At 44.7% G+C, this 23918-nt stretch overlaps 1 protein-coding gene across 1 annotated transcript in view; it reads right to left on the bottom strand.

Moving 5' to 3' along the window:
- PHF20 (PHD finger protein 20) overlaps positions 1-23918 on the bottom strand; it is a 1006161-nt gene that overhangs the window by 38158 nt on the left and 944085 nt on the right. The window contains exons 20-21 of the mRNA XM_086932347.1: positions 14664-15057; positions 5194-5377 (exon numbers count right to left, since the gene is read on the bottom strand). Coding sequence (XP_086788473.1) covers positions 5194-5377; positions 14664-15057 — 578 coding nt within the window. The remainder of the gene's footprint in view (positions 1-5193; positions 5378-14663; positions 15058-23918) is intronic.

The following is a 23918-nucleotide window of genomic DNA, read 5'->3' as shown; positions in this document are numbered from 1 at the left end:
GTGCCACCCTCCTCCCTTAGCCACGGTAGAAGGAGACAGTAAGCCAGGTTCTGGAGTAAAACCCATGTCACCTGCATCTTCCAAAACCTCTCCCCAGTCCGGGTCTAACTCGCACTTGGCTGCGAGAGGGTCCTCAGACCCCTCTCAGTCCTCAGGTTCCTCCCCGACCTGCTGGGCAGGCGGAAAAGAGGGAGGCGAATGGAGAAAGGGATAGAAATTCCCCATCGGCGTCTGTATCAGCGTCGATAGACACCAGTCCGGGGCTGTCTTCACGTCGGGGTGGAAGCAGAGGACGCTGTCGGCCATGGAGCCGGCCATCACCGGCGGTGGTGCAGTAGACATCGAGTGAGGTCTTACCAAGCCACCCGACAACAAACATGGATCCATGGGGGTCTCGCAGCGCCGAGACGGGAGTGGTTGACGACGTCGGGCCGGAGCCGGCGACGAAGAGCGAGGACCCCCAGTTGGACCCGCGGGGCCCGAAACGTTCCAGCGGGCCCCGATGGGCCAAAAAGGCGGGCCATGGCTGACAGGTTGTCCTGTAGCTGGGCCGGAGTCGCTGACGGACTCAGGAAGGGCGGGTAGGCCGTCGGCAACTGTGCAGGCTCCGCTGGAGATGCGCGGGTGGCACCACCCACACCCTCAGCCATGTCATCCGACAGGCTAGGGGAAGGCGAAGAACAACGACGCTTCTTCGACTTTTTGTGCTTCACCTTACCTGACTCAGAGTGCGAAGACTTCGACGAATGATGGTGGTGGCGGTGGCTCATCGACCGATCCCTCGACCTCCCACTGGACCAGGACCTTGAACGGCGTGGAGCAGATTCCCGGGACTACAGCAACCAGACGGAGTACCTGGTGACTTGTACAAATCTTCCCCTGGCACCTGGGCAGGCGTTCTGAACAATGTATTTAACGCGGCCACAAGTAGCTATTATCCATCTTCCTGGGCAACTTCCATCATCGTCCCGATATTTAAGAAAGGCAACCGGGACGACCCAGCCTGTTATAGGCCCATATCCCTCCTGGACTCTGCAGTTAAAATCTTAGGCAGAGTCCTGTTAATCAAGCTGAGGGAGAGCATAGAGAAAATTGGTGGGCTAGCCGAAATACAATATGGCTTCAGGGAAAAGAGGGGCACAGTGGAACAGTGCTCCAATTTACATCTTCTGATCGCCAAGTACACGGTCGCCAAGGAGGGGTCCTTATTTCTAGCATTTATGGACCTCTCCTCGGCTTTCGACTTGGTGAACAGAACAAAGCTCTGGGCCAGGTTATTGGAGATTGGGATAGACGAGGCCTTGGTTAGATTCATGGCCTCGCTACATCAGGATCTTTCCGCTAAGGTCAGGGTCACCAGGGAGGGAAGATGTAGTGCCAAATTTGACTCTAGGCGTGGAGTAAGGCAGGGATGCATACTAGCTCCCCTCCTGTTTACCATATACATCAACGGACTGGGGAAGTGCCTAGAGAAGACTGGGGGTGACGTTCCGCGTGTAGGAGTATCTAAGATCCCAGCACTCCTATACGCGGACGACGCGGTCCTCATTGCTCGCACTGGTAACGCTCTGCAGAGCTTGCTTGACGCATTCGGTACCTTCATGGACGATCTGGACATGAAGGTCAATGTGGGCAAGTCGCATACAATGGTAGTAGGAGTTCATAGGCACAAAAGGATGATTAAAACCTTCAGGTGTAAGGGTCTGGAGGTTTCCAGAACAACAGTTTTTCCCTATCTAGGGGTGCTCTTTGACGAGAGGGGGACTTGGGGCCCACAGGTTAGAGCAAAAAGCCTATTGGTGGCCAGGTCATCGGCCGCCCTTATGGCCTTTTCCAAAAGACTTGGCGCTCGGCCAATGGAGGCCCTATTGAAGGTTTATAGCTCGAAATGCATGTCAATAGCCATGTACGGTGCGCCAATCTGGGGTTATGCACAACTTGATTCTATTCAGAGAGCAGAGAACAGGTTTTTACGCTCATTACTATCAGTCCCCCCCATCTACCCCAACCTACTCAATATATTCGGAGGTGGGTCTGGATTATATAATTGACAGGATAAACCTGGCCCCATTGATTTACTGGCTAAAGACATGGCTCAATAAAGAGGTCACCCTGAATCACTCTATTATGGAGGACGTCATGTCACTGGAACACCACAAAAAGATTCCTTGGTTGGACTACCTGAGGAGGTCATTCCATCGGTTAGGAAGATTGGAACTATTTGAAACACCTAAAAGAATTACAAACAAGGATATAGTTTCGATCAAAAGGCAATTTTTGTCCCTGGCAAGATCTAGCCGAGAGGAAATAGAACTGCAGAAGCCCTCGGTTAGGACTCATTATCTAACAAAATGTTCCCCCTCCATGGAACTTTACCTTACAATAGTGACAAGACCATTTCATTGGTTCCTCCTGACTAAATTCAGACTAAATCTGATCCCTTACCTACTGGGAAATTATCCATCATGGGCTTAGCCAGAGTCAGCCCCCTTGTGCTCTTGTGACAAGCATTCATTACAGGATACCTCGCACTTCGTCCTGTTTTGCACACTGTTCTCAGTGCCCCGAAGGCAATATTTGCTTCCTATTTTAAGGGAGGCGGGCTTCAGACAAGTTAAACCGGCACTTCTATACTTACAATCAATGAGTGCTGTTCGTATAATCTTTTGCATGGGAAGTTTTTTGACCGCAGCAGCGTGCATTAAAGTCAAACATGTACCTGCTGCGAGCCTATAATGACCCCCTTTCACTGTAGACTAAATTGCTCATTTGCACTGTACATACTGTTGCGGATATTTTTAGCTTTTTAAATATGTATACTGTCTTTTATAAGGTTGCATTGTAAAGCTTTGGTCATGCATTTTAATTTTTTATTTTAACATGATGTACCTATTGTATTTGTAAATGCAATCATCAATTTTTGTATGAAATGTCTTTATGATTTTATCAAAATCGAATAAAAGTATTTTGACTGACTACAGCAACTTTCGGGACCGCGCCTGCTAAGTTTTCGGAGCCATGGCCCGGCATTCGGGGCACGACTCAGAGTCGTGGTGGCTACCGCGGCAGTAGAGACACTCACAATGCGGGTCCATAACCATCATCATGCGGGGACAAGCCACGCAAGACTTAAAACCGGGCATCCCTATACACCTGGACTCAAAAAACAGACATAAGTCCCAAAAATAACTCAGTCAAAAAGTGACTGGGGGTACCGCTCTATCCGGATCTGCGCTTGCTGCCAAGGAAAAAGAACTGACGTCAGCGCGCGTGGGCACGTCTAAGTAGCTCCAACGACGTCATCTTGGCGGCTAAGACACCAGCGACATACGAGTAGCCGCACGACGACTGCCACTGACGCGCAGGGGTTCTGCTGACGAACAATATCCGGATCCAGTCTGACGCCTGGGGGTAGTTATAAGGTAAGGAATCTATCACTTATGTGTTTCTTTCAGATAACTAAAATATAATTTTTCTTCCTATGGGGTTATTCATGGAGTTCCCAATTAGAACTCCCTGCCTAGTGTATCCATCACAAAGTTCACAATGTACAAACGCATGCATGTTTATCATGGGGTTACAACAAGCTAAGCCCTTTTTATCTGTATTTCACACAATATGAGCTGGGGTCTGCATTAATAATGTTTGTTTGGTTTAGGAGCAATAGAACTAATTCACAGGTGGTCTAACATAACTGCTGCTTAAATAAATTCCAGTAAAGATGAGGCTAAACAAAGGGATGGACATTAAGTCTTAGGAACACCTTAATATTTGACCCTGAGCACCAAGTATAGCCCCATTTAGCCCTACGTCAAAGTAGTGAGGCACAGCAAATAAAAGCGCAACCAGAAAGGCGGTGTAGATTAGAAAATACACAATCAAACTAAATAAAGCCATGTCCAGTCAGTATTTGGAAAATATAAGGTTGTTTAAGTTGCACACAACTTACACAATGAAACCACACTTCTGTAGCCTCTCCTGAACAAGAAATGTGTAAGGCCTCTCAGTGGTAAACAATACTGAAACCGATATTATGCTGTTTGCCACAGAGATTACAATATAAATCCCTTTCTACTGTAGAAGTGTGATTGTCCAAAATGTATACCACATCCTACTGTGTTAAGGATTACACCAGGCAAAGTCCTTTCCTAATATATTTGACATGGCAACAATTTTAAAAATGGCTATCGTTATGAACAGAACTGCTTCACAGTAAAACACACAACTGCTAAATACCCTAAAAAATACCAACAAATAGCATGCGCCAAGCCTCCTTTCATCAAATACTGCATTTTAAAGTGGTTTGCTTTAATTCACACAACTACACTGCATACAATTATAAATGTGCTCAAAGAAAACCAGACCTCTCTGGCCCTAAATAGCTAGAAAGCTGTGGAAAAAAAGTCACTCAGTGTTGAGCAATGGAAAGCCCCTTCCTACGGTTTACGTCAGGAAGTTCCCAATGTAGAACCCTTTCTTACCGTATTTGTCAGAGATTATTATGTAAACTCTATCCTATGAAACTTGGGAGAGAGTTCACAATGTAAAGTAGTTTCCTATTAAATTTTAATTCAGATTGCTATTTTATCTGACAGTGGGTTTACGTTACTAATACGAGTATTACATCAAAGAAAATCAAACTACTATTGTGCATTTCTGCATAAGGTGGTCTATCATTGTTTATGCCTCTTCCTATGGGGTCTGTAAGAAAATTCACAAATTAAAATTCCTTCCTATTGTATTTGTCACGGGTTCTAATATGGAAATGCCTTCTGATGATATTTGAAATGCGATCTAAGTTAGTAATGTTTATCATCTGTAAGCAATGGAACTACTTCATAGGCAAGCTAATAAATGCTGCCTAATCAAATCACTGTAAAGAAGAGCTCATTGGAGTGGAACCCAACTTTTTTTCTCAATACTGCTTTTTAAAGCTTTTTTTAATGATTACAAGAGGTACGGCAACCAGCTATCCTTCTAGTTTCTATCTAGCTCTAAACATCATCCATCAAAATCAAGCTCAATGACAGAGCTCAGTCTATGGCAACCAGCTAAAGCGGTTTCTATCTAGATCTAAAAATCACCCATCAAAATCAAGGCTCAGTAATAGTCATCAGTCCGGAAACTAACATTTTTCATGCAAAAGCTGCACATTTTTGACAAAGTGGACATATGGAAAAACAGTTTCTTTACCGTCAAGTTCTTTTTCAATGAAATCCATTCTGTGAGTGACTTCGTCTTGTAGAGATTCAACATGGTTGATGAGGTTAAGTTTCCACTGAAGTTGCGTATTCCGGACACCATCACCAATGTTCTCCATTAGTTTCATTTGCATAACTTCTCCTGGAGAAGATTTCTTAGGAGCATGCTCTCTTACCTGAAGAAAACAAATATAAATTGTTTAATATTTATCCACTAACAACTGACAGTTACTTTCAGTCAATACTGTGGACTTGCTTCCTGTTTACTTCAAAACAGTTTAAGTCTTGTGCATATCAACTACAACTTTGCTATGATAAACCTCACACCAAACCTAACAATCATCCTTCCCCTTTTCTTTCCAACACAAGTTACGCAAGTCTTCTAAAACAACCCATTTAGTGGCAGAAACATTCCACATTACTCCGTTAATAGATCCTACACAGTATCAACGTCAGACACCTAAAATTTTGGACAATCTCTCTTACTCGTTCATATTGCTTTATGAACCCAGTTGTCCGTTTCACAGTCACTCACATAAAAAGACACATTTAAGTCTCCCAATGTCATAAGGCACAATAATTATTCATCTGCCATCACAATAGATATGTCAGTGTGTGCATGCCGTGCTTTTATACCCAATATATCTATTAAAACCAAAGGTTAAAGTGAAGTTATTGTTACTGGTATTTCTGCAGTTTGTGTAGTTGCATGTGTTTGGTAAGAAAACGTTTTGTTGTAGTATTTAGTCTAAATGAGTATCATTTCCCTGCATGAATGTGTTTTTGTTAATGGTGTAATAATAGCAGTATGTTTAGCATCTGTTTTATTGTGTGTGATTTTTTTTGCATTTTTGCTTGATGTGTATTTTATCTTGCGAGTAATTTTTTTTTCTAGAGGGATATTGTTGGTTTTTACTGTGTCTCTACAGAGTAGGTACTGGTGCGTCTAGCTGTCTCTGGCAAGTGAGTCGTACAGTTTTTGAGTATATAGATCTTTGTGATAAAGCCACACTTTGCTCATTACTTATTTTACACAGTGTTGGCTGTTGTAGACTTCTTTGTGAAGTCTCCTTTGTAAGGGAGGATTAAGGCTAGGCTTACAAGGACTGCTCAGTAGGTTGTTGGTATGCTTTTCGAGTCTTCCTCTGACCAGGATTAGGAGACTGACTCTGCATCTAAGTCAGAGGAGGGAGCGGAAGATTCTGGTAGTGATTTTTTTGTCTGAGAGGAATCATCGGACGATGAAGCCACTCTCAATGCAGATAAAGTGCCAGATTTAGAGGAGGACATTGATGTACCAAAAGTGCAGCAAGAGGTATTTGGGCTGCAGTCTGGGGCTGCGCAGCTTTCCATTGGATGAGCTGATCTCTGGGTTGCCCCAACCATGGTGCAGCCGGCGTTGCCTGACTTTACTAGTATCCCAGGATGTAGAGTGGATTCTAAAAACTTTTGTCTATACATTTATTTCAGTTGTTTATGAACGATGTATTTTTGGAGGAGATTGTTGAGCAGACTAATTTGAATGCTGAACAGTATTTGAGGAGAATAGTGCCAGACTTAGGACCCATTCTAGAGCTACCCGGTGGACTCCCACAAATCTGGATGAGTTGAAGTTCTTGGGTTTAACTTTTTTGATGGGCTGGATAAGAAATCTATCAATGTCTTCACATTAGTCTACTAGTCCCTTGATGGCAGCGGCTGTATTTGCGGCAACCATGAATCATGATATTTTGTTTCTTCTGCGTCAGATGATGCATTTTGTCAAAACTGGTTCAGCTTTGGTACGAGATCACCCTGATTGTGACGGTCCTTTTGGCCTGTCCTTGATCACTTTGTAGATTGATGTTCTGAGATCTATGCTCCAGGAAAAGAAATATCTGTTAATGAGTCTTTGGTCTTGTTCAAGCGTCGCTTGCTTTTAAGGCAGTACATTCCTAGCAAGAGGGCATGCTATTGAATTAGGATGTATATGCTGTGTGATTGTAGGACTGGTTATGTCTCTAATTTCAGGGTGTACACCGGTAGGGATTTCAGGATTGACTCCTCTGGTTGTCCGTCCACTTTCGGAGTAAGGGAGAAAATTGTGTAGGAACTCGGTAGAGGACTTTTTTAACAAAGGTCACCATTTATATGTAGATAACTTCTACACTGGCAGTTGTTCAGAGAATTGGGGAAAGTGGACATTGTTGTTTGCGGCACAATCCGCTCTAACAGTAAAGGTTTCCCACAAGAACTTGCTTGTCAAGAGCTTGAGCGAGGACAGTGCAGTTTGTTGTGTAGTGAGGAACTTCTAGCTGTGAAGCTTGCAGACAGGAGAAAACTCTACATGCTGACTACCATCTATGATGAAGGTACTTCACTTGTGACTGTTTGGGTTCAGGTTTCTGAAGTATGCAAACCTGTGTGAATTTTAGACAATGATAGGCACACGGGTGGTGGGTTGGAACCTTACACTGCTCTTTGTAAGGCTTACATTTGGTTTAAGAAGTTGGATATCCATCTTTTCCACTTAGCAACTTTTAACGCTTTTGTTGTATTAAAAAATTGTTGTCCTGAGTCAAGAATGACCCTTTTATTAAGTTTCCGGAGTCTGTGATAGGCAGTCTTGTTGCAGTGGAACAGGCAAGTGTTCCTAGAGTTGGAGTGGTGGAGGATGTGGCTAGATTGAATGATCCCCACTTTGCTGATCACATTCCTCCCAAGGCAACAAAAGTGTTGCACAGTAGGAGATTTAGAACCTGTTGGCAAAGAGGGAAGTAGTAGGAGACTTGTATGTACTGCCCAGTGTGTCCTCCTATACCTGTGCTGTGTGCGCCTGCTTCTTTTAGAATGTACCACACGCAAAATAATTTTTGGGAGCATCCATGAATGGTAAAGTGAATTGCCTGGTCTCTATCTTTTATATTTTTTGTTCAGTTTTAAAGGTTGGCATTAGTGCAATGTATTTATTTTCAGCTTCTGTGTTTGCAGTTTTGGATCTACTTACAATTTGTTTTTTTATACAAAAAAGAAAACACAAACAATGTGATGGCGGTGTGCGTGGACTGGTTTTTGCCAGGCTGTGTGTGTGGACTACAGTTTGGCTGGCGGTGTGTGTGGACTGGCACTCAGCTGGCAGTGTGCGTAGACTGGCGCTCAGCTGGCAGTGTGCGTAGACTGGCGCTCAGCTGGCAGTGTGCGTAGACTTGCGCTCGGCTGGCAGTGTGTGTAGACTGGCGCTCGGCTGGCAGTGTGCGTGGACTGGCCCTCAGCTGGCAGTGTGCGTGGACTGGCCCTCGGCTGGCAGTGTGCGTGGACTGGCGCTCGGCTGGCAGTGTGCGTGGACTGGCGCTCGGCTCTCAGTGTGCGTGGACTGGCGCTCGGCTCTCAGTGTGCGTGGACTGGCGCTCGGCTCTCAGTGTGCGTGGACTGGCGCTCGGCTCTCAGTGTGCGTGGACTGGCGCTCGGCTCTCAGTGTGCGTGGACTGGCGCTCGGCTGGCAATGTGCGTGGACTGGCGCTCGGCTGGCAATGTGCGTGGACCGGCGCTAGCTGGCAGTGTGCGTGGACTGGCGCTCGGCTGGCAGTGTGCTTGGGATGGTGGTGCAATATAGATCATCGGTGCGTGGCCTTAACACAGCTTCAGCAGAACCGAGGGAATTAGGAGGAACAAAAGGAAACGTGTAATGGGAAGGCAGTACCACATCAGACGGAATAACTCCATCATGGTTTCTTGCAGCAGAAACTGCAGAGCACCGGGCAATGCTTGTCCTCATGCATAACAAAAAGGTCCATAGGAGGAGTGTACCAAAGAACGAAGATGGATTGGACAAGGTCCAGATAAAGACTTCACTCATAGTGAGCAGGTTGGGGCTGACTGAGGTCGTTGGAGCACAGGTTCAGTGAGCCCATAAGGTGCTTGATGACCAACCACACAATGCGAGTGAGACCACAAGCACAGCCTCAAAGGCTCTCGACACAAGGGAAGTGAGCCCATGCTGCCTCGCCTTTTGACATACCATATCGCTTTTGTCTTCTCTATTATGACCTGAACTACCGGACAATTGATGGTGGGCAGCAACACCTCGGCGGACAGGCAGATCTCACAAAGTTCGAGCAGGCTGATACGAGATTTCTGCTTTGAGACAGACCACAGGCCTTTTATTTCCACTGCATCAATATGACCGCCTCCTCAAGGGAGGAAGCATTGTTCACTACCACAAGAGAAGGACCAAAAGGCTTTCCACATGCGAGGTAATCCAACAGCAAAGAACTTTGCAGATCCTGAGCTGCTTCTGAAGAAATCCAGATGTCTGCAAGGACTACCCAGTGCTGGGCCAACTAGAAGAGAATACACCACAGGAGAGTCAATGTGTTGCTAAGTGTGACACCAGCAAGCTGCTGGAGGGAGGAAGGCTCAGAAGATATAGAATTGCCAAGATTCAGAAAAAGAGCTCCCTCCTGAAACATCAGGCTCATGGTCTGAATATTCTGACACTGTAGGTGTGGCGGGAAGACATTGAGGGAGAGTGAGTCCAGCTCTGCTCCAATGAAGAGGAGCTGGGGAGAGGGCTAAAAGTGTGAATTTTGATGGAACTTCCCAAGTAGAAGAATAGGGTAATCATGGCCTGCAGGTCATCCAACATCAGTTGCAATGATCTTGCCTTAAGCAACAAATTGTTGATGCTGGAGTTTAGTATTTATATACCATAGCTATTAACCAGGTTTATTTTTTAAAGACCTACTGGTACATACAGGTACCCCAAACCAGTACTAGCAGGAAGAAAAAAGCCAAGTCTTTAATGCATTCATGAGCAATGCAATCACAGATTCTGAAAACAGAGCGGTAGGTTAAGAGCTTCACAAACCAGCAGCTACAGAAAACGCTCCTTTACCCAGGGAAGTAGACCGAAATGTGAGAACATGTAATAGAAAATACCTATTCTGATCTTAAGCAGCAGCTTGGAAAGTATGTCCTAAACTTTTGAGAAAGGATTATTATGATCATTGTAAAATACTTTAGAAGTCTTCCATCAGATAAATTGCTTTAAGTCTAATCTTCTTTTGACTTCTAACCAATGAAACTTGGATCGAGAAGGACAGTATGTTTGTACCTCTTTAACCTAAAAACGTTATATTTGTTCTGTTCCTAATATACATACCCTTCAGGCCTATGCAATCTTGTTCCCTAACATTACTCACCATCAAGACAGTATTTCTCATTGCAATTAATTCTGTGCGCTGTGTTACTGGGCTACAGGCACTGCCAGTGCAACCTCTGTACGCCACCCTCTTCCCCAGTTAAGTTAGTGTTGCAAACTCATGCATTCTCTTTGCCAAAGAGGTATTGTCCTATCATATGTGAAATTCGATCACTCTCTCCCTACTTTTTTCACTCTGCCTCTACCCACTACTAAAGAGACGCTTCACCTACTGTACCCAAGACGGGCTATTCATTTTTCAAGTGAATGCACAAAGGAGACCGAGTGGGTGACCAGCTTTTTAATAGCTTTGCTGATGCTATGGTAAAGGTAGTACAGATGCACAACCTTGCCTAGATGGACTACCCTGTGCTTAAAAGCATGTTATGCCCTGTAAAAAATTAACCGCATAAGGTCCTTCAGGCCCTCTCCACTGGTGCCAAGTCTGACACAATGGCATTGTCAAGAAATGTTCCAGTGCTGGGCATCTGCTAGGCTGCTATGCGCATCTGTACACACCTCACCATCACCAGGCTTTACTGTCTTGACAATCAAGTCTGCAGGGAGGGTCATTTAACATACGAGGCCCTTATTTCCTGGTGTAATCCCCCTCCTCGGACCCTTCACCTATGAGGTACTGTTTTTTTTTTAATCTATTCAAAAGAAATCTGCAATTGAGTGTCCATTAGAAGAACAGTTACTTACCCTCGATGAAGCTCGTTCTGGTGGCTACTCTAATTGCAGATTCCTCACTTCCCTGCCTAAACACCATTCTGTGGAGTGGACTTGTAGTGTTTCTAAAAACGGTCCAGAGTTTGATTTTGCACACTGTCATTCTTCCAATTTATCATGGATGATCTGCATCTGAGGGTGATGAATCGTTCAACAGTAAACTGATTTAATCATGTAGCGGTAGCACTCAAATACAGCTCTGCACCCTCACTTCCAGAGGCAGAACGACGCGACCAGGGAGGCAGATAACACCAACTACTGTAGGATCTATTGCCATGAAAAGTTCTGGATACAGTATGGCACCTGGGGAAATTCAAAAAGTTAGGAATCTGTGGTCAGAAGTACCACAAAAAGAAAGGAATCTGCAGTTAGACGAGTGAGAACATTACTGAAAGTTAGGTATCTTGCTCCTTTAGCTACGAGTTTGTTGGTGTGTCAATGATATGTTCGATAAGTCCACAGAAAAGAATACACACAGTGTGATTTTAGTTGAGAAAGTGTTGTGCCAGGAGCCTACACCTTATGGTGCTCCCATGTTCATCAATCCTAATTCGCACGGGCAATGTATTTAACCTACTATTCTTTTTTCGGTCACACGTGTAACAAATGGTCCCTTAAATAGCGCAACTGTTTAAATGCAAAAATGGGTTTTGAGATTGCATGAATCTTAGTGTTCACAATGTCTCACCTCTTGCTCATGATCTCCTTCATTTTCTTCAACATGGGTGTACAGGTGGTAAGATGAGAGAGAATTTGCTATTCCTTTTGAGGTTTATCTTTGAGAAGAGTTTCTTTGTTTATATTCTTTGATCTTATCCTTGATTTCTGTAGGATATTTCCCGGGTAGTTTTCCCCCTTCTCATTTTATTTGCCAGTTCCTTAAGATTGAATGTCATGGTCGCTCATTTCGCTGCAATTCCTTCTAAATCTCAAGAATTGACCGTAAGGTAGGATCATTCTCAGATATCTGGCATGCGGACTGTCATAACGTAACAGACTGTCGCAATCAGTAGTCTTATAATGTGTCTTTCTTATTAGATAACCATCTTCAATTCTGAGGGTGATATCTAAAAAAGTGACTTCCTTATCAGAGCTAGTATGTGGGAGCCTCAAGTAAGAATCCAGCCTGTTGATCCAATTAAAAAAATATATATATATTTTTTGTTTATTAACCCACAGGACAATCATTTGGCCATTACACTGTCAATTATGCTAAGTAATGGCATTGCCTTTGTGCAAACGTCTAGTATTTTACTGAGAGGCATGTGTGTGTGAATACCTCTGAAGTAGTGGACATTTGTGGTTAGCCCTTTGCTAAGGAAAACCTGAAAATGAAGTTATGCTGAAAGCTGTTTCTGGAAGCAGTCATGTGTAGTTGTGTGTGTCTTTAGAAAAATAATGTAGGTAACTTGACTGTTGCACTGCCAAACAGCTTAATATTTTACTTTCCAATTTTTTGCTTTAAAGAGGTTTGAATGTTTATTTTTCATCAACAATATTTGTATGTATAAACTTAAGTAATGCCTGGCAAATATTAGAAGCGGAGGAATAGCATGAATCATGCGACAGTTCATACAGTCTGCATGCTTTCCTATTAAGAAATGGGTAGAGGATAAGGCTAGTTTTTTTGTTTTCATGACTTAATAAAATTTTACTCTGCATCAAGAGTTACTGCTTGATATAGTGCTAAATACTGTACTGTTGCAGTTTCTAAGAGCTGTAAATAACACATATTCCATTATAGGTGGTGGAAGGTTTTATTTCTGTGTTTTCGTTTACTATGAAGGGTCTTGGAATAAACTGACCAACTGCAAAGAAAATGTTGCAGGCGGTCAAGGCCAAACCGACTGGGCTTTGCCAATACTAGCAAGAAGTTTGAATGAAGAAAAAGACAGAAGTAATACATATTTAAAAAAGTTACAAATTAAATGTAAGCCATGCCCAACATACAGCCGATGCCACTTTTAAACCTGTACTGCCTTTGTTCACATCACACTTTATATTCCATCAATAAAAAATGGAATGCAAACCGACCCCCTCACTTGGACTGTCGGTGCTGCTGCAACTCTCAATGCACACTAATCCCTGGATTCTTTAATGAACGTGCCCGCACAGCACGACTCTTCTACAGACTGGCTTCCGAGTCAGAGAAGGTCATATTGAAGTATCTGTGACAGATGAAAGTGAAAGGGCAGAATTAGCATGTCTCTTCCAAACCTGCTTTGTGGGCTGGAGTGAGTAGGGAGACTAAGATTTGATATCCCACACTGGTGCGGACTTGGAGGTCATCCTCGTTCACAGACCTGCCTTCTTGATTCTCCTCATATCTTTGTGCCAGCAGACTGGATGTGTCTTGGCCTGCAACTCGATCACTGAACCACCAGAAACAAACAGAACGTACCTAATGATAGATAGGCTGCAATCAGAACAAAATCCTGTAACACTGCTGGACAATAGAGGTTCAGTAAACCTTGGCCCTGAACTCTGCTTCGGCCAGGTGATCATCGATGCAAAGGAAATTTGGCAAGGCAGCTTTGAATAACTATAGGTGTCTGTTGAACACATTTAACTTTACTTTTCGTATGCACATTGGAGAAAGATCACTGTGAAACAGATTCATACATGTGCACACTTCCCCCGCTCGTTTTTCTTGGCATATCGTGTTTTCAAGCCCACACACACATCTTTCACATAGGCAGGGGAAACAATCCGTGCCCCATGTTTTCTGTTCTGTATGAATACAAACTTAATGTCAGATAGATAGTATGGCATATTAAAGAATCTGGCAAACACAAGGAGATGATTGACGGAGCGCTGAAACTTTTCAGACACTCAGCCCCAGTCACAGATCTGGGCGGAATCCATCATCATTCTTTAGCTCACTTCGCCACCTCAGTTCAGACCCAGCTATATGCAAATCAGCCTTGACCCTGTGCCTCATGGGAACAGTCCAGCCCGAACTGCCAGGCCAGGTCCTCCCTGGACTCGAAACAAGCATCCTAGGACAGGTTTCAGGTTTTCAGCCCTCATCAGCCAGGATAGCTTTACTCCAGTGGCATGGAGAGCACGGGACCCACGTCTGGGCATACCCGTCACACTCGGGGTGACAAATGCAAAAAGAACGATTAATGGACTGAATGCAGAACAATGTCATACATTCACCCCAGTACAGAGATCTGGGCCTAAATCCATTGTATTCTTGCTCACCATGCCATTCCAGTTTGGACCCAGCCATTGGGCGCAGTGTCAAGACTGATTTGCATATGGCTGGGTCCAAACTGGAATGGCATGGTAAGCAAAAAAACGATGGATTTAGGCCCAGGTCTCGTTTTGCATATATCAAAAAATCTACCACACACAATATTATATGGAAATAATGTCGTTGTACAGTGCTGGGGGTGTGAAATGAAGCACCTTTAGTTGAGGTGTAGTCCAATGTTTCAGTTTCTAAATAAATGATACACCAAAGAGCTGGAACCGTTACAGAAAAATAATCTTATCACATAAGTGCCATTCAGTTTGCAAACATTAAAAGGCCTAACTACACTTACCTTGCAGTAATTATGCTTGGAGTCTCTTTCCATCATGCTTTTGTCCTTGTCCAGCTCCCATCCTAACATTTGAGCTATTGCATCGTCCCCATTCTCCCTTACTCGGTTTACCCCATCGTCCATAGCAGAGCCTCTTGTTTCTACAACTAGTCTTTGCTCTATTGCAGGATAATAAGCTCGAGGTTTTTGGTAACAGTGTTCACTGGTAATATAGGATTCCTCCACAGAAGGAATAGAAGGCCTCTCAACTGCCCCATTGAAAGTCCTATAATTTGTGGAATCTTCCTTGCCACAAATGTCAGGATGAAAACGGTGTCTTGCATAACATTTGTTATCCGCTGTACGCTGTTTCCAAGGTAGGCACCAAAGTTTCAGGTCTTGGTGATCTTTGCTTCTAATGATACAAGAAAACAAAGAAAATTATTATACCGTAATCAAAAAGGAATCCTGGTGATTTGTATAAAGAGAAAGTTACTTGACTGCTGTAGCTGTCTTTTAAATGGATACATTCTTCGTACTCCAGATTCATCATCCTTTTAAATTTGAAGAAAATATTTTTATAACTAGAGACATATCCATACACACACAGTCACTCAAGTCTTCTAATCTTAGTTGTGATGTGCCTTAAGAATAGGGGTACTGGGGCAAATCTTGTTAAGTGCAAACATCTACACAAGTTGAAGAGAAATGATGGATCTGTGAGGGGAAGAATGTATTTAGCAGTAAGATTGTTACCAGACTGATGACACCCCCCAAACAACGAAAATTTGTCTAGAAATGAAATAAGAGAGAAGAATCAAGAACACTGGGTCTAACCTAGAAAATCGTATAGCTTCTCCCAAAATAATTAGTCTTCCTGCCACAAAATGTAGGAAGCACCGCTTGGCAAACAAGAGAACTTATTGTGGCCTAATAGATGTCCAAAAGAAGACCAGATCTCTGCAGGTTGAAAGCGGCTTCTTAAGCTTGGTTCAAATAGACTCTACAACTTCATCATCGTTGACCATAAAAACAAAGAAATCTCTTGTGGTCTATTAAGTAAAACTTCACCATGAGGTAATGATTGGGAAGGGAAAAAGAAAACCGACAGATGGAGACAAAAAAATAGCAATTGGACCTATAGGCCAGGTGGAACTCGGACACAAGTATACTAAGGAATGACATGACTCACAGCAGTACCTTGCATTTCGGACTCATCAGGAATGGTGGTACCAATACAAATATGGCATTTCACAAATTCAGAACAAAGCAATACATAAGACGCTTTGTGATGAACAAAAGCACTGAACAAGAATACAGACTTTAAAGGGAGCCGACTTCAGAAAGGTCAAAACCACATTAAAGTTCCAGGCTAACAAAGATGTTGAGAGAGTCCCTATAAAACCGTTGAATTGTTTTGAGACATCTTTTTTCTTTTTCGAGTTTCCTATAGTGCGAAGTAGACCCGCTTTTATTAGAGCGCTCTACATGAGCACCTGTTGCATTATAGACAGACACATTCGTTTTTTGTTAGGCACAAGAAAATTAAGTGATTTGCCTTACAAAAATGTGCCCATAATCACAGTATGTTGAGCGCCCCTGCCGAGACTCAAACCCAGTTGTCCAGCTTCAAGATCAACCACCCTAGCCATTAGGCCACAACCTCTCCCCTAATCTTGTGTCAGAGATAATGAAATACTAAAACAGTGACTCGCAGAACTATGGATGAACAAACACCTTTAAATCACCACCAACTTGAAAATATCTTTCAGCGACTGGCACATACTGGCTAAGCTGCTCTGAAGAATTCCCCCACTGCATTTGCCTAAGTGGAGTTTAGAATAAGGGCAGACAGACTAAGAAAGTCTGTCTCCTCCAAGTACCTGGCTGTTTTATTAGCGACTGTTAGGACTGAACTTCGGTCAATACTTTACTAAAAACATAACAGAGGGGCTCGCAGAGAGTATTTCTCTGGCCATTGTGCTATTGGCTGATGTGTATATTACTCCGCCCTCTAGGGAGGGCTTCAAATACAATGAATGAGTTGTACTGTTTACAGGAAGAGCAGCAGCTAGTTGGCGGGGACTGTTCGGTAAATGCACCTTCAAAAAAAGGACTTCTACGACGATTCTCCATGGCAAACTTCCAGAAATATATAAAGAAGTATTAGATGCATTATATTTAACAATGGTACTTTTCAATATAACTATTTTTTCGGTGAGGAAAAAGTTACTCACCCTTGGTAATGTTCTTCGTTGATAACCCATCTACCGGCCGCTACCGGCTATCACGCACGGTACACCTGAGCACATCGTTGCTGACAACACAATCCGCTATTCAGCGAAACCAAGAGCGTCTATCGACCACCTAGGACTAACTCCCCATCGGCCAGCACTAGCGGCCGTATGAGCGCCCTGCCACCAAGGGCAGCTACATTCTCCCCGCTCGCCTACTGCTCGGCCCTTGCTCTTATTCCATCGTGGCGACCCCAAGATATCCCACTGGGACACCGCCCTTGAGCCTCCCCCGTGGCACACCGATGCCATTCCTTTTCCTTGGTATAAATAGTTCCAAAAACACCAGGCAAATGTAATGTTCTAGTCCTGATGATTATCCCGTTTTATCTATGAGCAAGGGATCGAAACGTCGACAGTTCTAAATAGTACCACAAAAAATATCTATTATGTCTCAGTATTGTGGTGTCTATTTTGGCTAAACTTGCTATAATTTAATTCTGAATGCAAGTTGGCACAGCTCAAAGAATTTGCCTGTATTTCTGTATTATTCTTTGTTTCTTGTTCTGTTTAATTTGTACGTATTGCTCTCCCATTTCCCCACACTTCCCCCATGACGAAGGGTACAGGCTTGTGCCCCACTATTGATGTTGTTCGAAGTACCTGTTTTTGATCCCAACCATTGTATGAATAAACTTTCTTGTCTGGCTGGACATTGGATCTATATAGTAACCCAACAAGATCTATATTCTATCTTCTTTTGATAACCTACTATTTGCTTAGGACCATTGTTCTTTGTAAAATAACCCCATTTACCTGCCGGCTCATCACCATTTGAATATCCACAGCTCTTCTACTCCCATAGATGGCACTGATTCTGTGTTGATGCAGCAAGGGCGATCTCAAGACATTGCGGAGCCATAAAGCACCTACTCCGTGCGGACAACGGTTTACAGGACCTTTTTTTTTCCTCTGAGTAGAGGTACAATACAATAACATTCTTAGAACCTTATTAACTATTGAAAGTAACCATCCTTCTTGAAGGCCTTACAATTGTAACATGTAACTATACTTTAACCCCTTCCATGCTCATGACGGAACGGTTCCGTCATGAGCGTAAGGTGGCCTGTGCTTTTGACGGAACCGTTCCGTCATGGTTCCATAGGCCCAATGGAACGTTCAGCACCGGGGCAAAATTCGCGCAGCACAGAAGGGGTTAAGAAGGGGAGGAGGGCAGGATTAGTGAGGAATAGGCAAGTAGAGTATCCACCAGAACAAACTTTACCAAAGGTAAGTAACTTTTTCTTCTAATGGGTACTTGTACCTGCAGACTACTCACATTTTGAATAGAATATCAAGCAGTACCCTGTGCAGAAGATGGGCTTGAAGTAAAGGTCAGAGTCTAAAGTTAGATAAGGAAGTCCTGAAGGAAAGAGCAAGCAAAATGGCCGATCTGAAGCACTTCTAAATCAAAGCAGTAATCCTTAGCAAAAGTGTGGCGGAAAACGCATGCTGTCGGTCTGCAAATACCACCCACAGGGCATCCTCTAGCCAAGCCTGAGGTGGAAGACTTGTATCTGGTACAATGGGCTCCTTGCCTTCCTGGGGTTCTTTTTTGTGCCAGAGCAAAATGCATTTTAATGCATAGGATGGTCCACCCTGGACATCTTCGCCCCTCTAGTAGCCTGCGTACCAGACAAAGAGCTGGTCGAATTAGAAACAGTTTGCCCTCTCTTGGTCCAGCCTGTTCAGCCTCTCCTCCTCCATAGTGGGATGCAATGTTGGATATAAAGGAGAGTAAATGACAGACCAAGATGGAAATTGGTAAAAACCTTGGAAAAGAAAACAGCTCTGGTTTGAAGAATCAACTGGTCAGGGAAAAAAAGACAGCAAGGCTGGTGAACGCTTAGTGGCTGTAACTGAATGGATGTCTCACCGAAGTATTGGCAATCAAAAATGAAGTTTTAAAGTTGAAATTAAATTGAGGTACCATTGGGGCATACCAAAAAAGGGTAGGCGGAGACATGCTGGTCAAGACCTTAAGGAAGCATAGACCAATGAGGTGACAAACCATGATACTTGGTACAGAAGACAGAAGAATGACTAGGCTGCCAAGCAACTCTTTGCGGCCCGCACCACACAGCCTTTCCTGTATAAGGAGTAGCTTAAATCCTAGGGTGTCTGATAAATGGGCCATCAGGAGGTACACCTTGTACACAGAACACCAAGCAACAAACCTATTCCATCTTCCAGAGTATACCATCTTGGTAGAATGAGAGAAAGCAGACATCCGGGCAAAGGTAATGTGGATAAACTGGCCAGCTCTATCTCCAGGCATGAAGGTGAAAGCTCTGGAAACTGGGCTCAGGACCTGCCCCTTGGCTGAGATAAGAGATACACCCTAAGAGAAAGATGGAACAGAGGCCTAGGGAAAGAAGTAGAAGCACAAGTTACTACTTGTGTAACGATATATCTGTAAGAGACATTAGTTAGTGATTGATTCCTTACCTTAGAATATCCTCAGGCGTCAGACTGGATCCGGAAAGTTTTGCTTAGCAGTACCCCTGCACGTCGGTAGGTGGCGTCGTGCGGCTCCGCGTCCGTCACTAGCGTCGTGAGCACCGAGAAGACGTCACAGAGACTACTTAGGCGCCACCCATGCGCGCGGACGTCAGTTCTGTATACGACTTTCCGTGCCGAAACGCAGAGCCATGCAAGATACTGACCATTGGTGCATAAAACTAGGGCCCTAAAAGTGAATGACCTTAACCCTAGTAATCAGTTTGCAGAACGGGGAGGATGGGTGGGGCGGTTAGGAATCTATCACTAACTAATGTCTCGTTACACAAGTAGTAACTTGCGCATCTGAAAGAGACAAGTTAGTGATAGATTTCTTACATTAGAATAGATACCCCAGCAATACCAACCATGGTGGTGGGTCTGCAAACAAAAGTAAACCCGAAAGTCAAGGAGAACAGAACAGCCAAAGAAGCAGTCTCTCCGGACTTGACTGTCAAGGCAGTAGTGCTTTGTACACGTGTGCAGCAAGGCCCACGTAGCTGCCTGACAAATGTCCTGCAAGGGAACGCAGCGTCCCAAGGCAGTAGTGGCTGCAGTTGCCCTGGTCGAATGGGCACGCAACCCCACAGGAGGTTCCTCATTGGCCAAGGAGTAACATGCTTTGATGCACAGAATGAACCCACCAGGAAATGGTCAGTTTGTACACAGCCCAACCTTTTTTGACCCCAAGTAGCCAACAAAGAGCTGGTCATCCACCCGGAACAGTGTGAACACTGCAGATAGAAAGCAAGCGCACGTTTTGGGTCCAGAAGGTGGAGCCTCTCCTCTTCCCTGGAAGGATGCGGAGGTGGAAAGAAGGTGGGAAAAGTGAGGGTCTGCCCGATGTGGAAGGGTGTGACCACCTTTGGCAAGAAAGGAGGACGGGTCCTTAAAACCACTTTGTCCTGATGAACAGAAAGGAAAGGAGGTTTAGAAGAAAGCCTAGAGCTCACTCACTCTTCTGGCAGAGGTGATAACTACCAGGAAAGCCGTCTTGAGAGTGAGAAGACGTAAAGGACAGTTATGAATGGGCTCAAAGGGAGCGCACATCAGAAAAGTCAAGACAAGATTTAAGTCCCATTGAGGCATTATGAAAGGCACAGGAGGGAACGTGTGTGTGTGTAATGCCTTTGAGTAAACAGTTAAAAACCGGGGACTTAGAAAGAGAAGGCTGATCAGGAAGCCTAAGGAAGGCTGAAATGGCAGAAAGATAACCTTTGATTGTGCCCAGAACAGAGCCCTGTTGGGCCAAAGATAGAAGAAACAGAAGAATCTCAGAAAGAGGGGCCGAAAGGGGATACACAGCCTTTGCTGTGCACCATGCCACAAATTTGTTCCATCGGCAGGCGCATACCGTTTTATAAGAGGGACACCTAGCTGCCAGAATGACATTACAGAACTCGGGAGGAAGGTCATAAGTCGTCAACTGTCGCCGCCCAATCTCCACGCATGGAGGTGGAGGCTGGACAGGTTCGGGTGGAGGACCGTCCCCTGCTGCTGCGACAGAAGATCTTTTTGAAGAGGCAGACGGATCGGGAGATCGATGCTCATACTGAGTAGCTCGGGATACCATACTCTTGAGCCCAGTCAGGGGCCACAAGAATAACTTGGGCCCGGTTGCTACCGAATCCCACTCTGCGTGGGAGTAACTGCCCAATAAGCAGGCGGTATTAATGGACCGCAACCCCAAGCTGGCCGAGGAGAACAACCTCTAGCCAAACTGGTCCAGCCTTTTAGAGTCTTTATATGGCAGAGCCGTGGGAAAAGCACTCTGCGAATCGAGGCCTGAATAACCAGGCTCTCAGACGTGGGGTGAGTGGTCAAGAAGGTGGGGTCACCAGGCGCCGGTTGATGGTGCCTGGTGACGTTCTTATCCACCAGCGCCCCCGAGGCCAGCTGCAACCAAGTGCCCAAGAGGACTTCGGTGAGCGCCTAATTGAAAGGGAGCAGCGGCTTGGATGACGCATACGGAGTCTGGAGCACCTTTGTAAGGAGGTTAGTCTTAAGGGCCACCGTGGGGAGGTCGAGATGGAGAGCCTCTGCAGCCCGAAGCAGCACCACGGTATAGGTAGCACCCTCCTCCATAGTAGGCAGAGGAGAGGCAAACCCCGGGTCAGAAGACACATCAAGGTAGCCCGCATCTTGGAGGTCGTCCACCCAATCCTCCTCGGAGTCACATTGCCGGGCAAGGGGGTCCTTGGAGCAGTCCCAATCCTCATTCGGCTCCAGAGTAGAGGGTGCCGGCGCTGGAGAGGAGGCCCGCGGCGCCGGAAACAGCGGGGCAGGGGCGGGATAAACGGTACCCAGTGCGGCACCTGTGGCAGAGTCAGGGGTGGAGCCGGAGGCAAGGGCAGCACCGGGAACGGAGCCAGCAGCGCTGCACCTCATGGCGCCGGGGCTGAAGCCAGCGGCGCAGGATCCTCTGGCCACCGGGCCAACAGGATCTGGACAGGGGACTGCGGGGCCCTAAGGCGCGCCAGCGGGAGCCCAGGGCCTAAGGAGGCGGTCCATTGCAGAAAAACTCTTGCATCTGTTAGGGAGTCGCTGATGAACCCAGTGTAGGAGAGTAGGGTCTGCAATCCTATGGTCACCCCAGATTTTTGCTTTTTGCTTCACTGGTTTACGACTTTCCCTGGCTGTAGGCCTGCTAATCAGACCCACAGCCTAGTTGTTCTCTCTCTACATTGACATCCATGTACTTTAGGTGCATATACCAATTGGTATTGGGTCACTCTTAAGTCCTTGTACAGTGTACCATAGGTACCAAGGACATAAGTGAACCCAAGGCCTACCAGGGGCTGCAGCATGTATTATGCCACCCCTGGCTGGCCACCCAAATCTGACGCAACTGGCTGATCAATCAGCTGGGGCAAGGTGGTGTAATCACCCTTTGCTTTAGATATAGTATACCTATATCTAAACCCAAAATGGAGACATATACTCTTATAAGTCACTCCTATGGCAGGCCTTAACAATCCTGGAGGCAGAGTGCTTGGAATTATGTGAGATAGTGCTCTGGCATGAGCTGAGCCTGTCTGCAGCTTTCGGAACCAAGTCCTTTAGCTGTTTCCATGATAACGCTATACCATATACTCTAAAGTGCATTATAATCCTCGCGGTTATTGCTAACTTTGGCATAGCATTATCAAAACATGTTGAGTAAGTTGTCATACGAATTTGAATACTACCCCCTCGCCAATTCAGATGACGGGGGTAGCATTGCACTCTTCTAGAGGGACACAACATGTATGTAACTGTGAACCCCGGTTAAAGTTAACTCAAGCCTCAGCATCACAAAATGGATGCTGCCACCACAGATACGAGTCTGACCCCCTGCAGCTGGGAGTCCTTCCAGCGAGGGGAGCTTGGACAAAGGGTTTCCTGTCAGGGGCGGTGCTGGCACCATCCCAGACAGGGTTTTGTGTATTAGGTAGGACAGGCCTGAAAGGAATGAGACATGCCTGGGGCACACATGGTGCCCTGTGCATACATCGGCTCAAACCAGTTGCTGGGGCAATCCAGCCCCAGCTCTGGCGCGAAACCGGACAAAGGATAGGGGGTGTAACCACCCCCCTTCCTGGTCCCACCCATAGGAGGGACCTAGTGATAGTACAGCCCCCTTTAGTAGGATAAAGGTAGGAGAATGGTCCCATTCCAAATTAGATTAACCTGACTTGAAACTTTACAAGAAGAAACTCTGGACTTCGACGTTCTGCTCCACAGAAGCCTAAAGAAATCTCCCTTGTGGGCAAGGAGTGTTCAATGTAAATAGAATAAGCAAACACCCTGCCAGAATAGAGGATTATAGATTATAGAGGATCCACAATTGCTATAGGGGGAGCAGTATTAACAATACATCAGAGCCAGAGACATTAAACATATGTGAATCAGTCCATATTTTTTATAGAAAATATATATTTACTTATTTTAATAAAGTCGTGATAGGGAGGGAGTTACCCTTTTTTTATCAGGAAAAAGGATTCGGTCAACAATCATAAAAAGCAAAAACTATTTTCCTGAACTTTATAACCAATTTCTATTACTTTGTCCCCTAAAGAGACATTCCATAGGTAGGAGAAGGGGTCTCGTCTATGCGCAGGTTACCAAATTTACAAACTTTTTGAGTGTCAGACAAGGATTAACATGAATGTATTTACATACACAAATTTTAAAAAGTTCTCATTCATTTATTAAAAATATTTAAAAAACAATAACAATATATTGTCTCATTTACATTATACATCTTGTTGTACACACATCAATTACAGATATTATTTGACTCAGTTTAAAAACTTGAGTATCTAAACTTTGCTAATCAGCATAGTTCAAAAAATCTCACTCTAGTGTTTTTTTCTTTTTTATATAAAAACAGAGAACAAACAAACTGACACTCAAAAAGTTTGTAAATTTGGTTACCTGCGCATAGACGATACACCTTCTCCTACCTATGGAATGTCTCTTTAGGGGACAAAGTAATAGAAAT

This window comes from Lissotriton vulgaris, chromosome 7 (assembly GCF_964263255.1).
Source record: "Lissotriton vulgaris chromosome 7, aLisVul1.2, whole genome shotgun sequence".
In the NCBI taxonomy this organism is placed as follows: domain Eukaryota; kingdom Metazoa; phylum Chordata; class Amphibia; order Caudata; family Salamandridae; genus Lissotriton; species Lissotriton vulgaris.
Note: the sequence above shows the minus strand (reverse complement) of the source record. Positions and strands in the feature narration are given on the sequence as shown.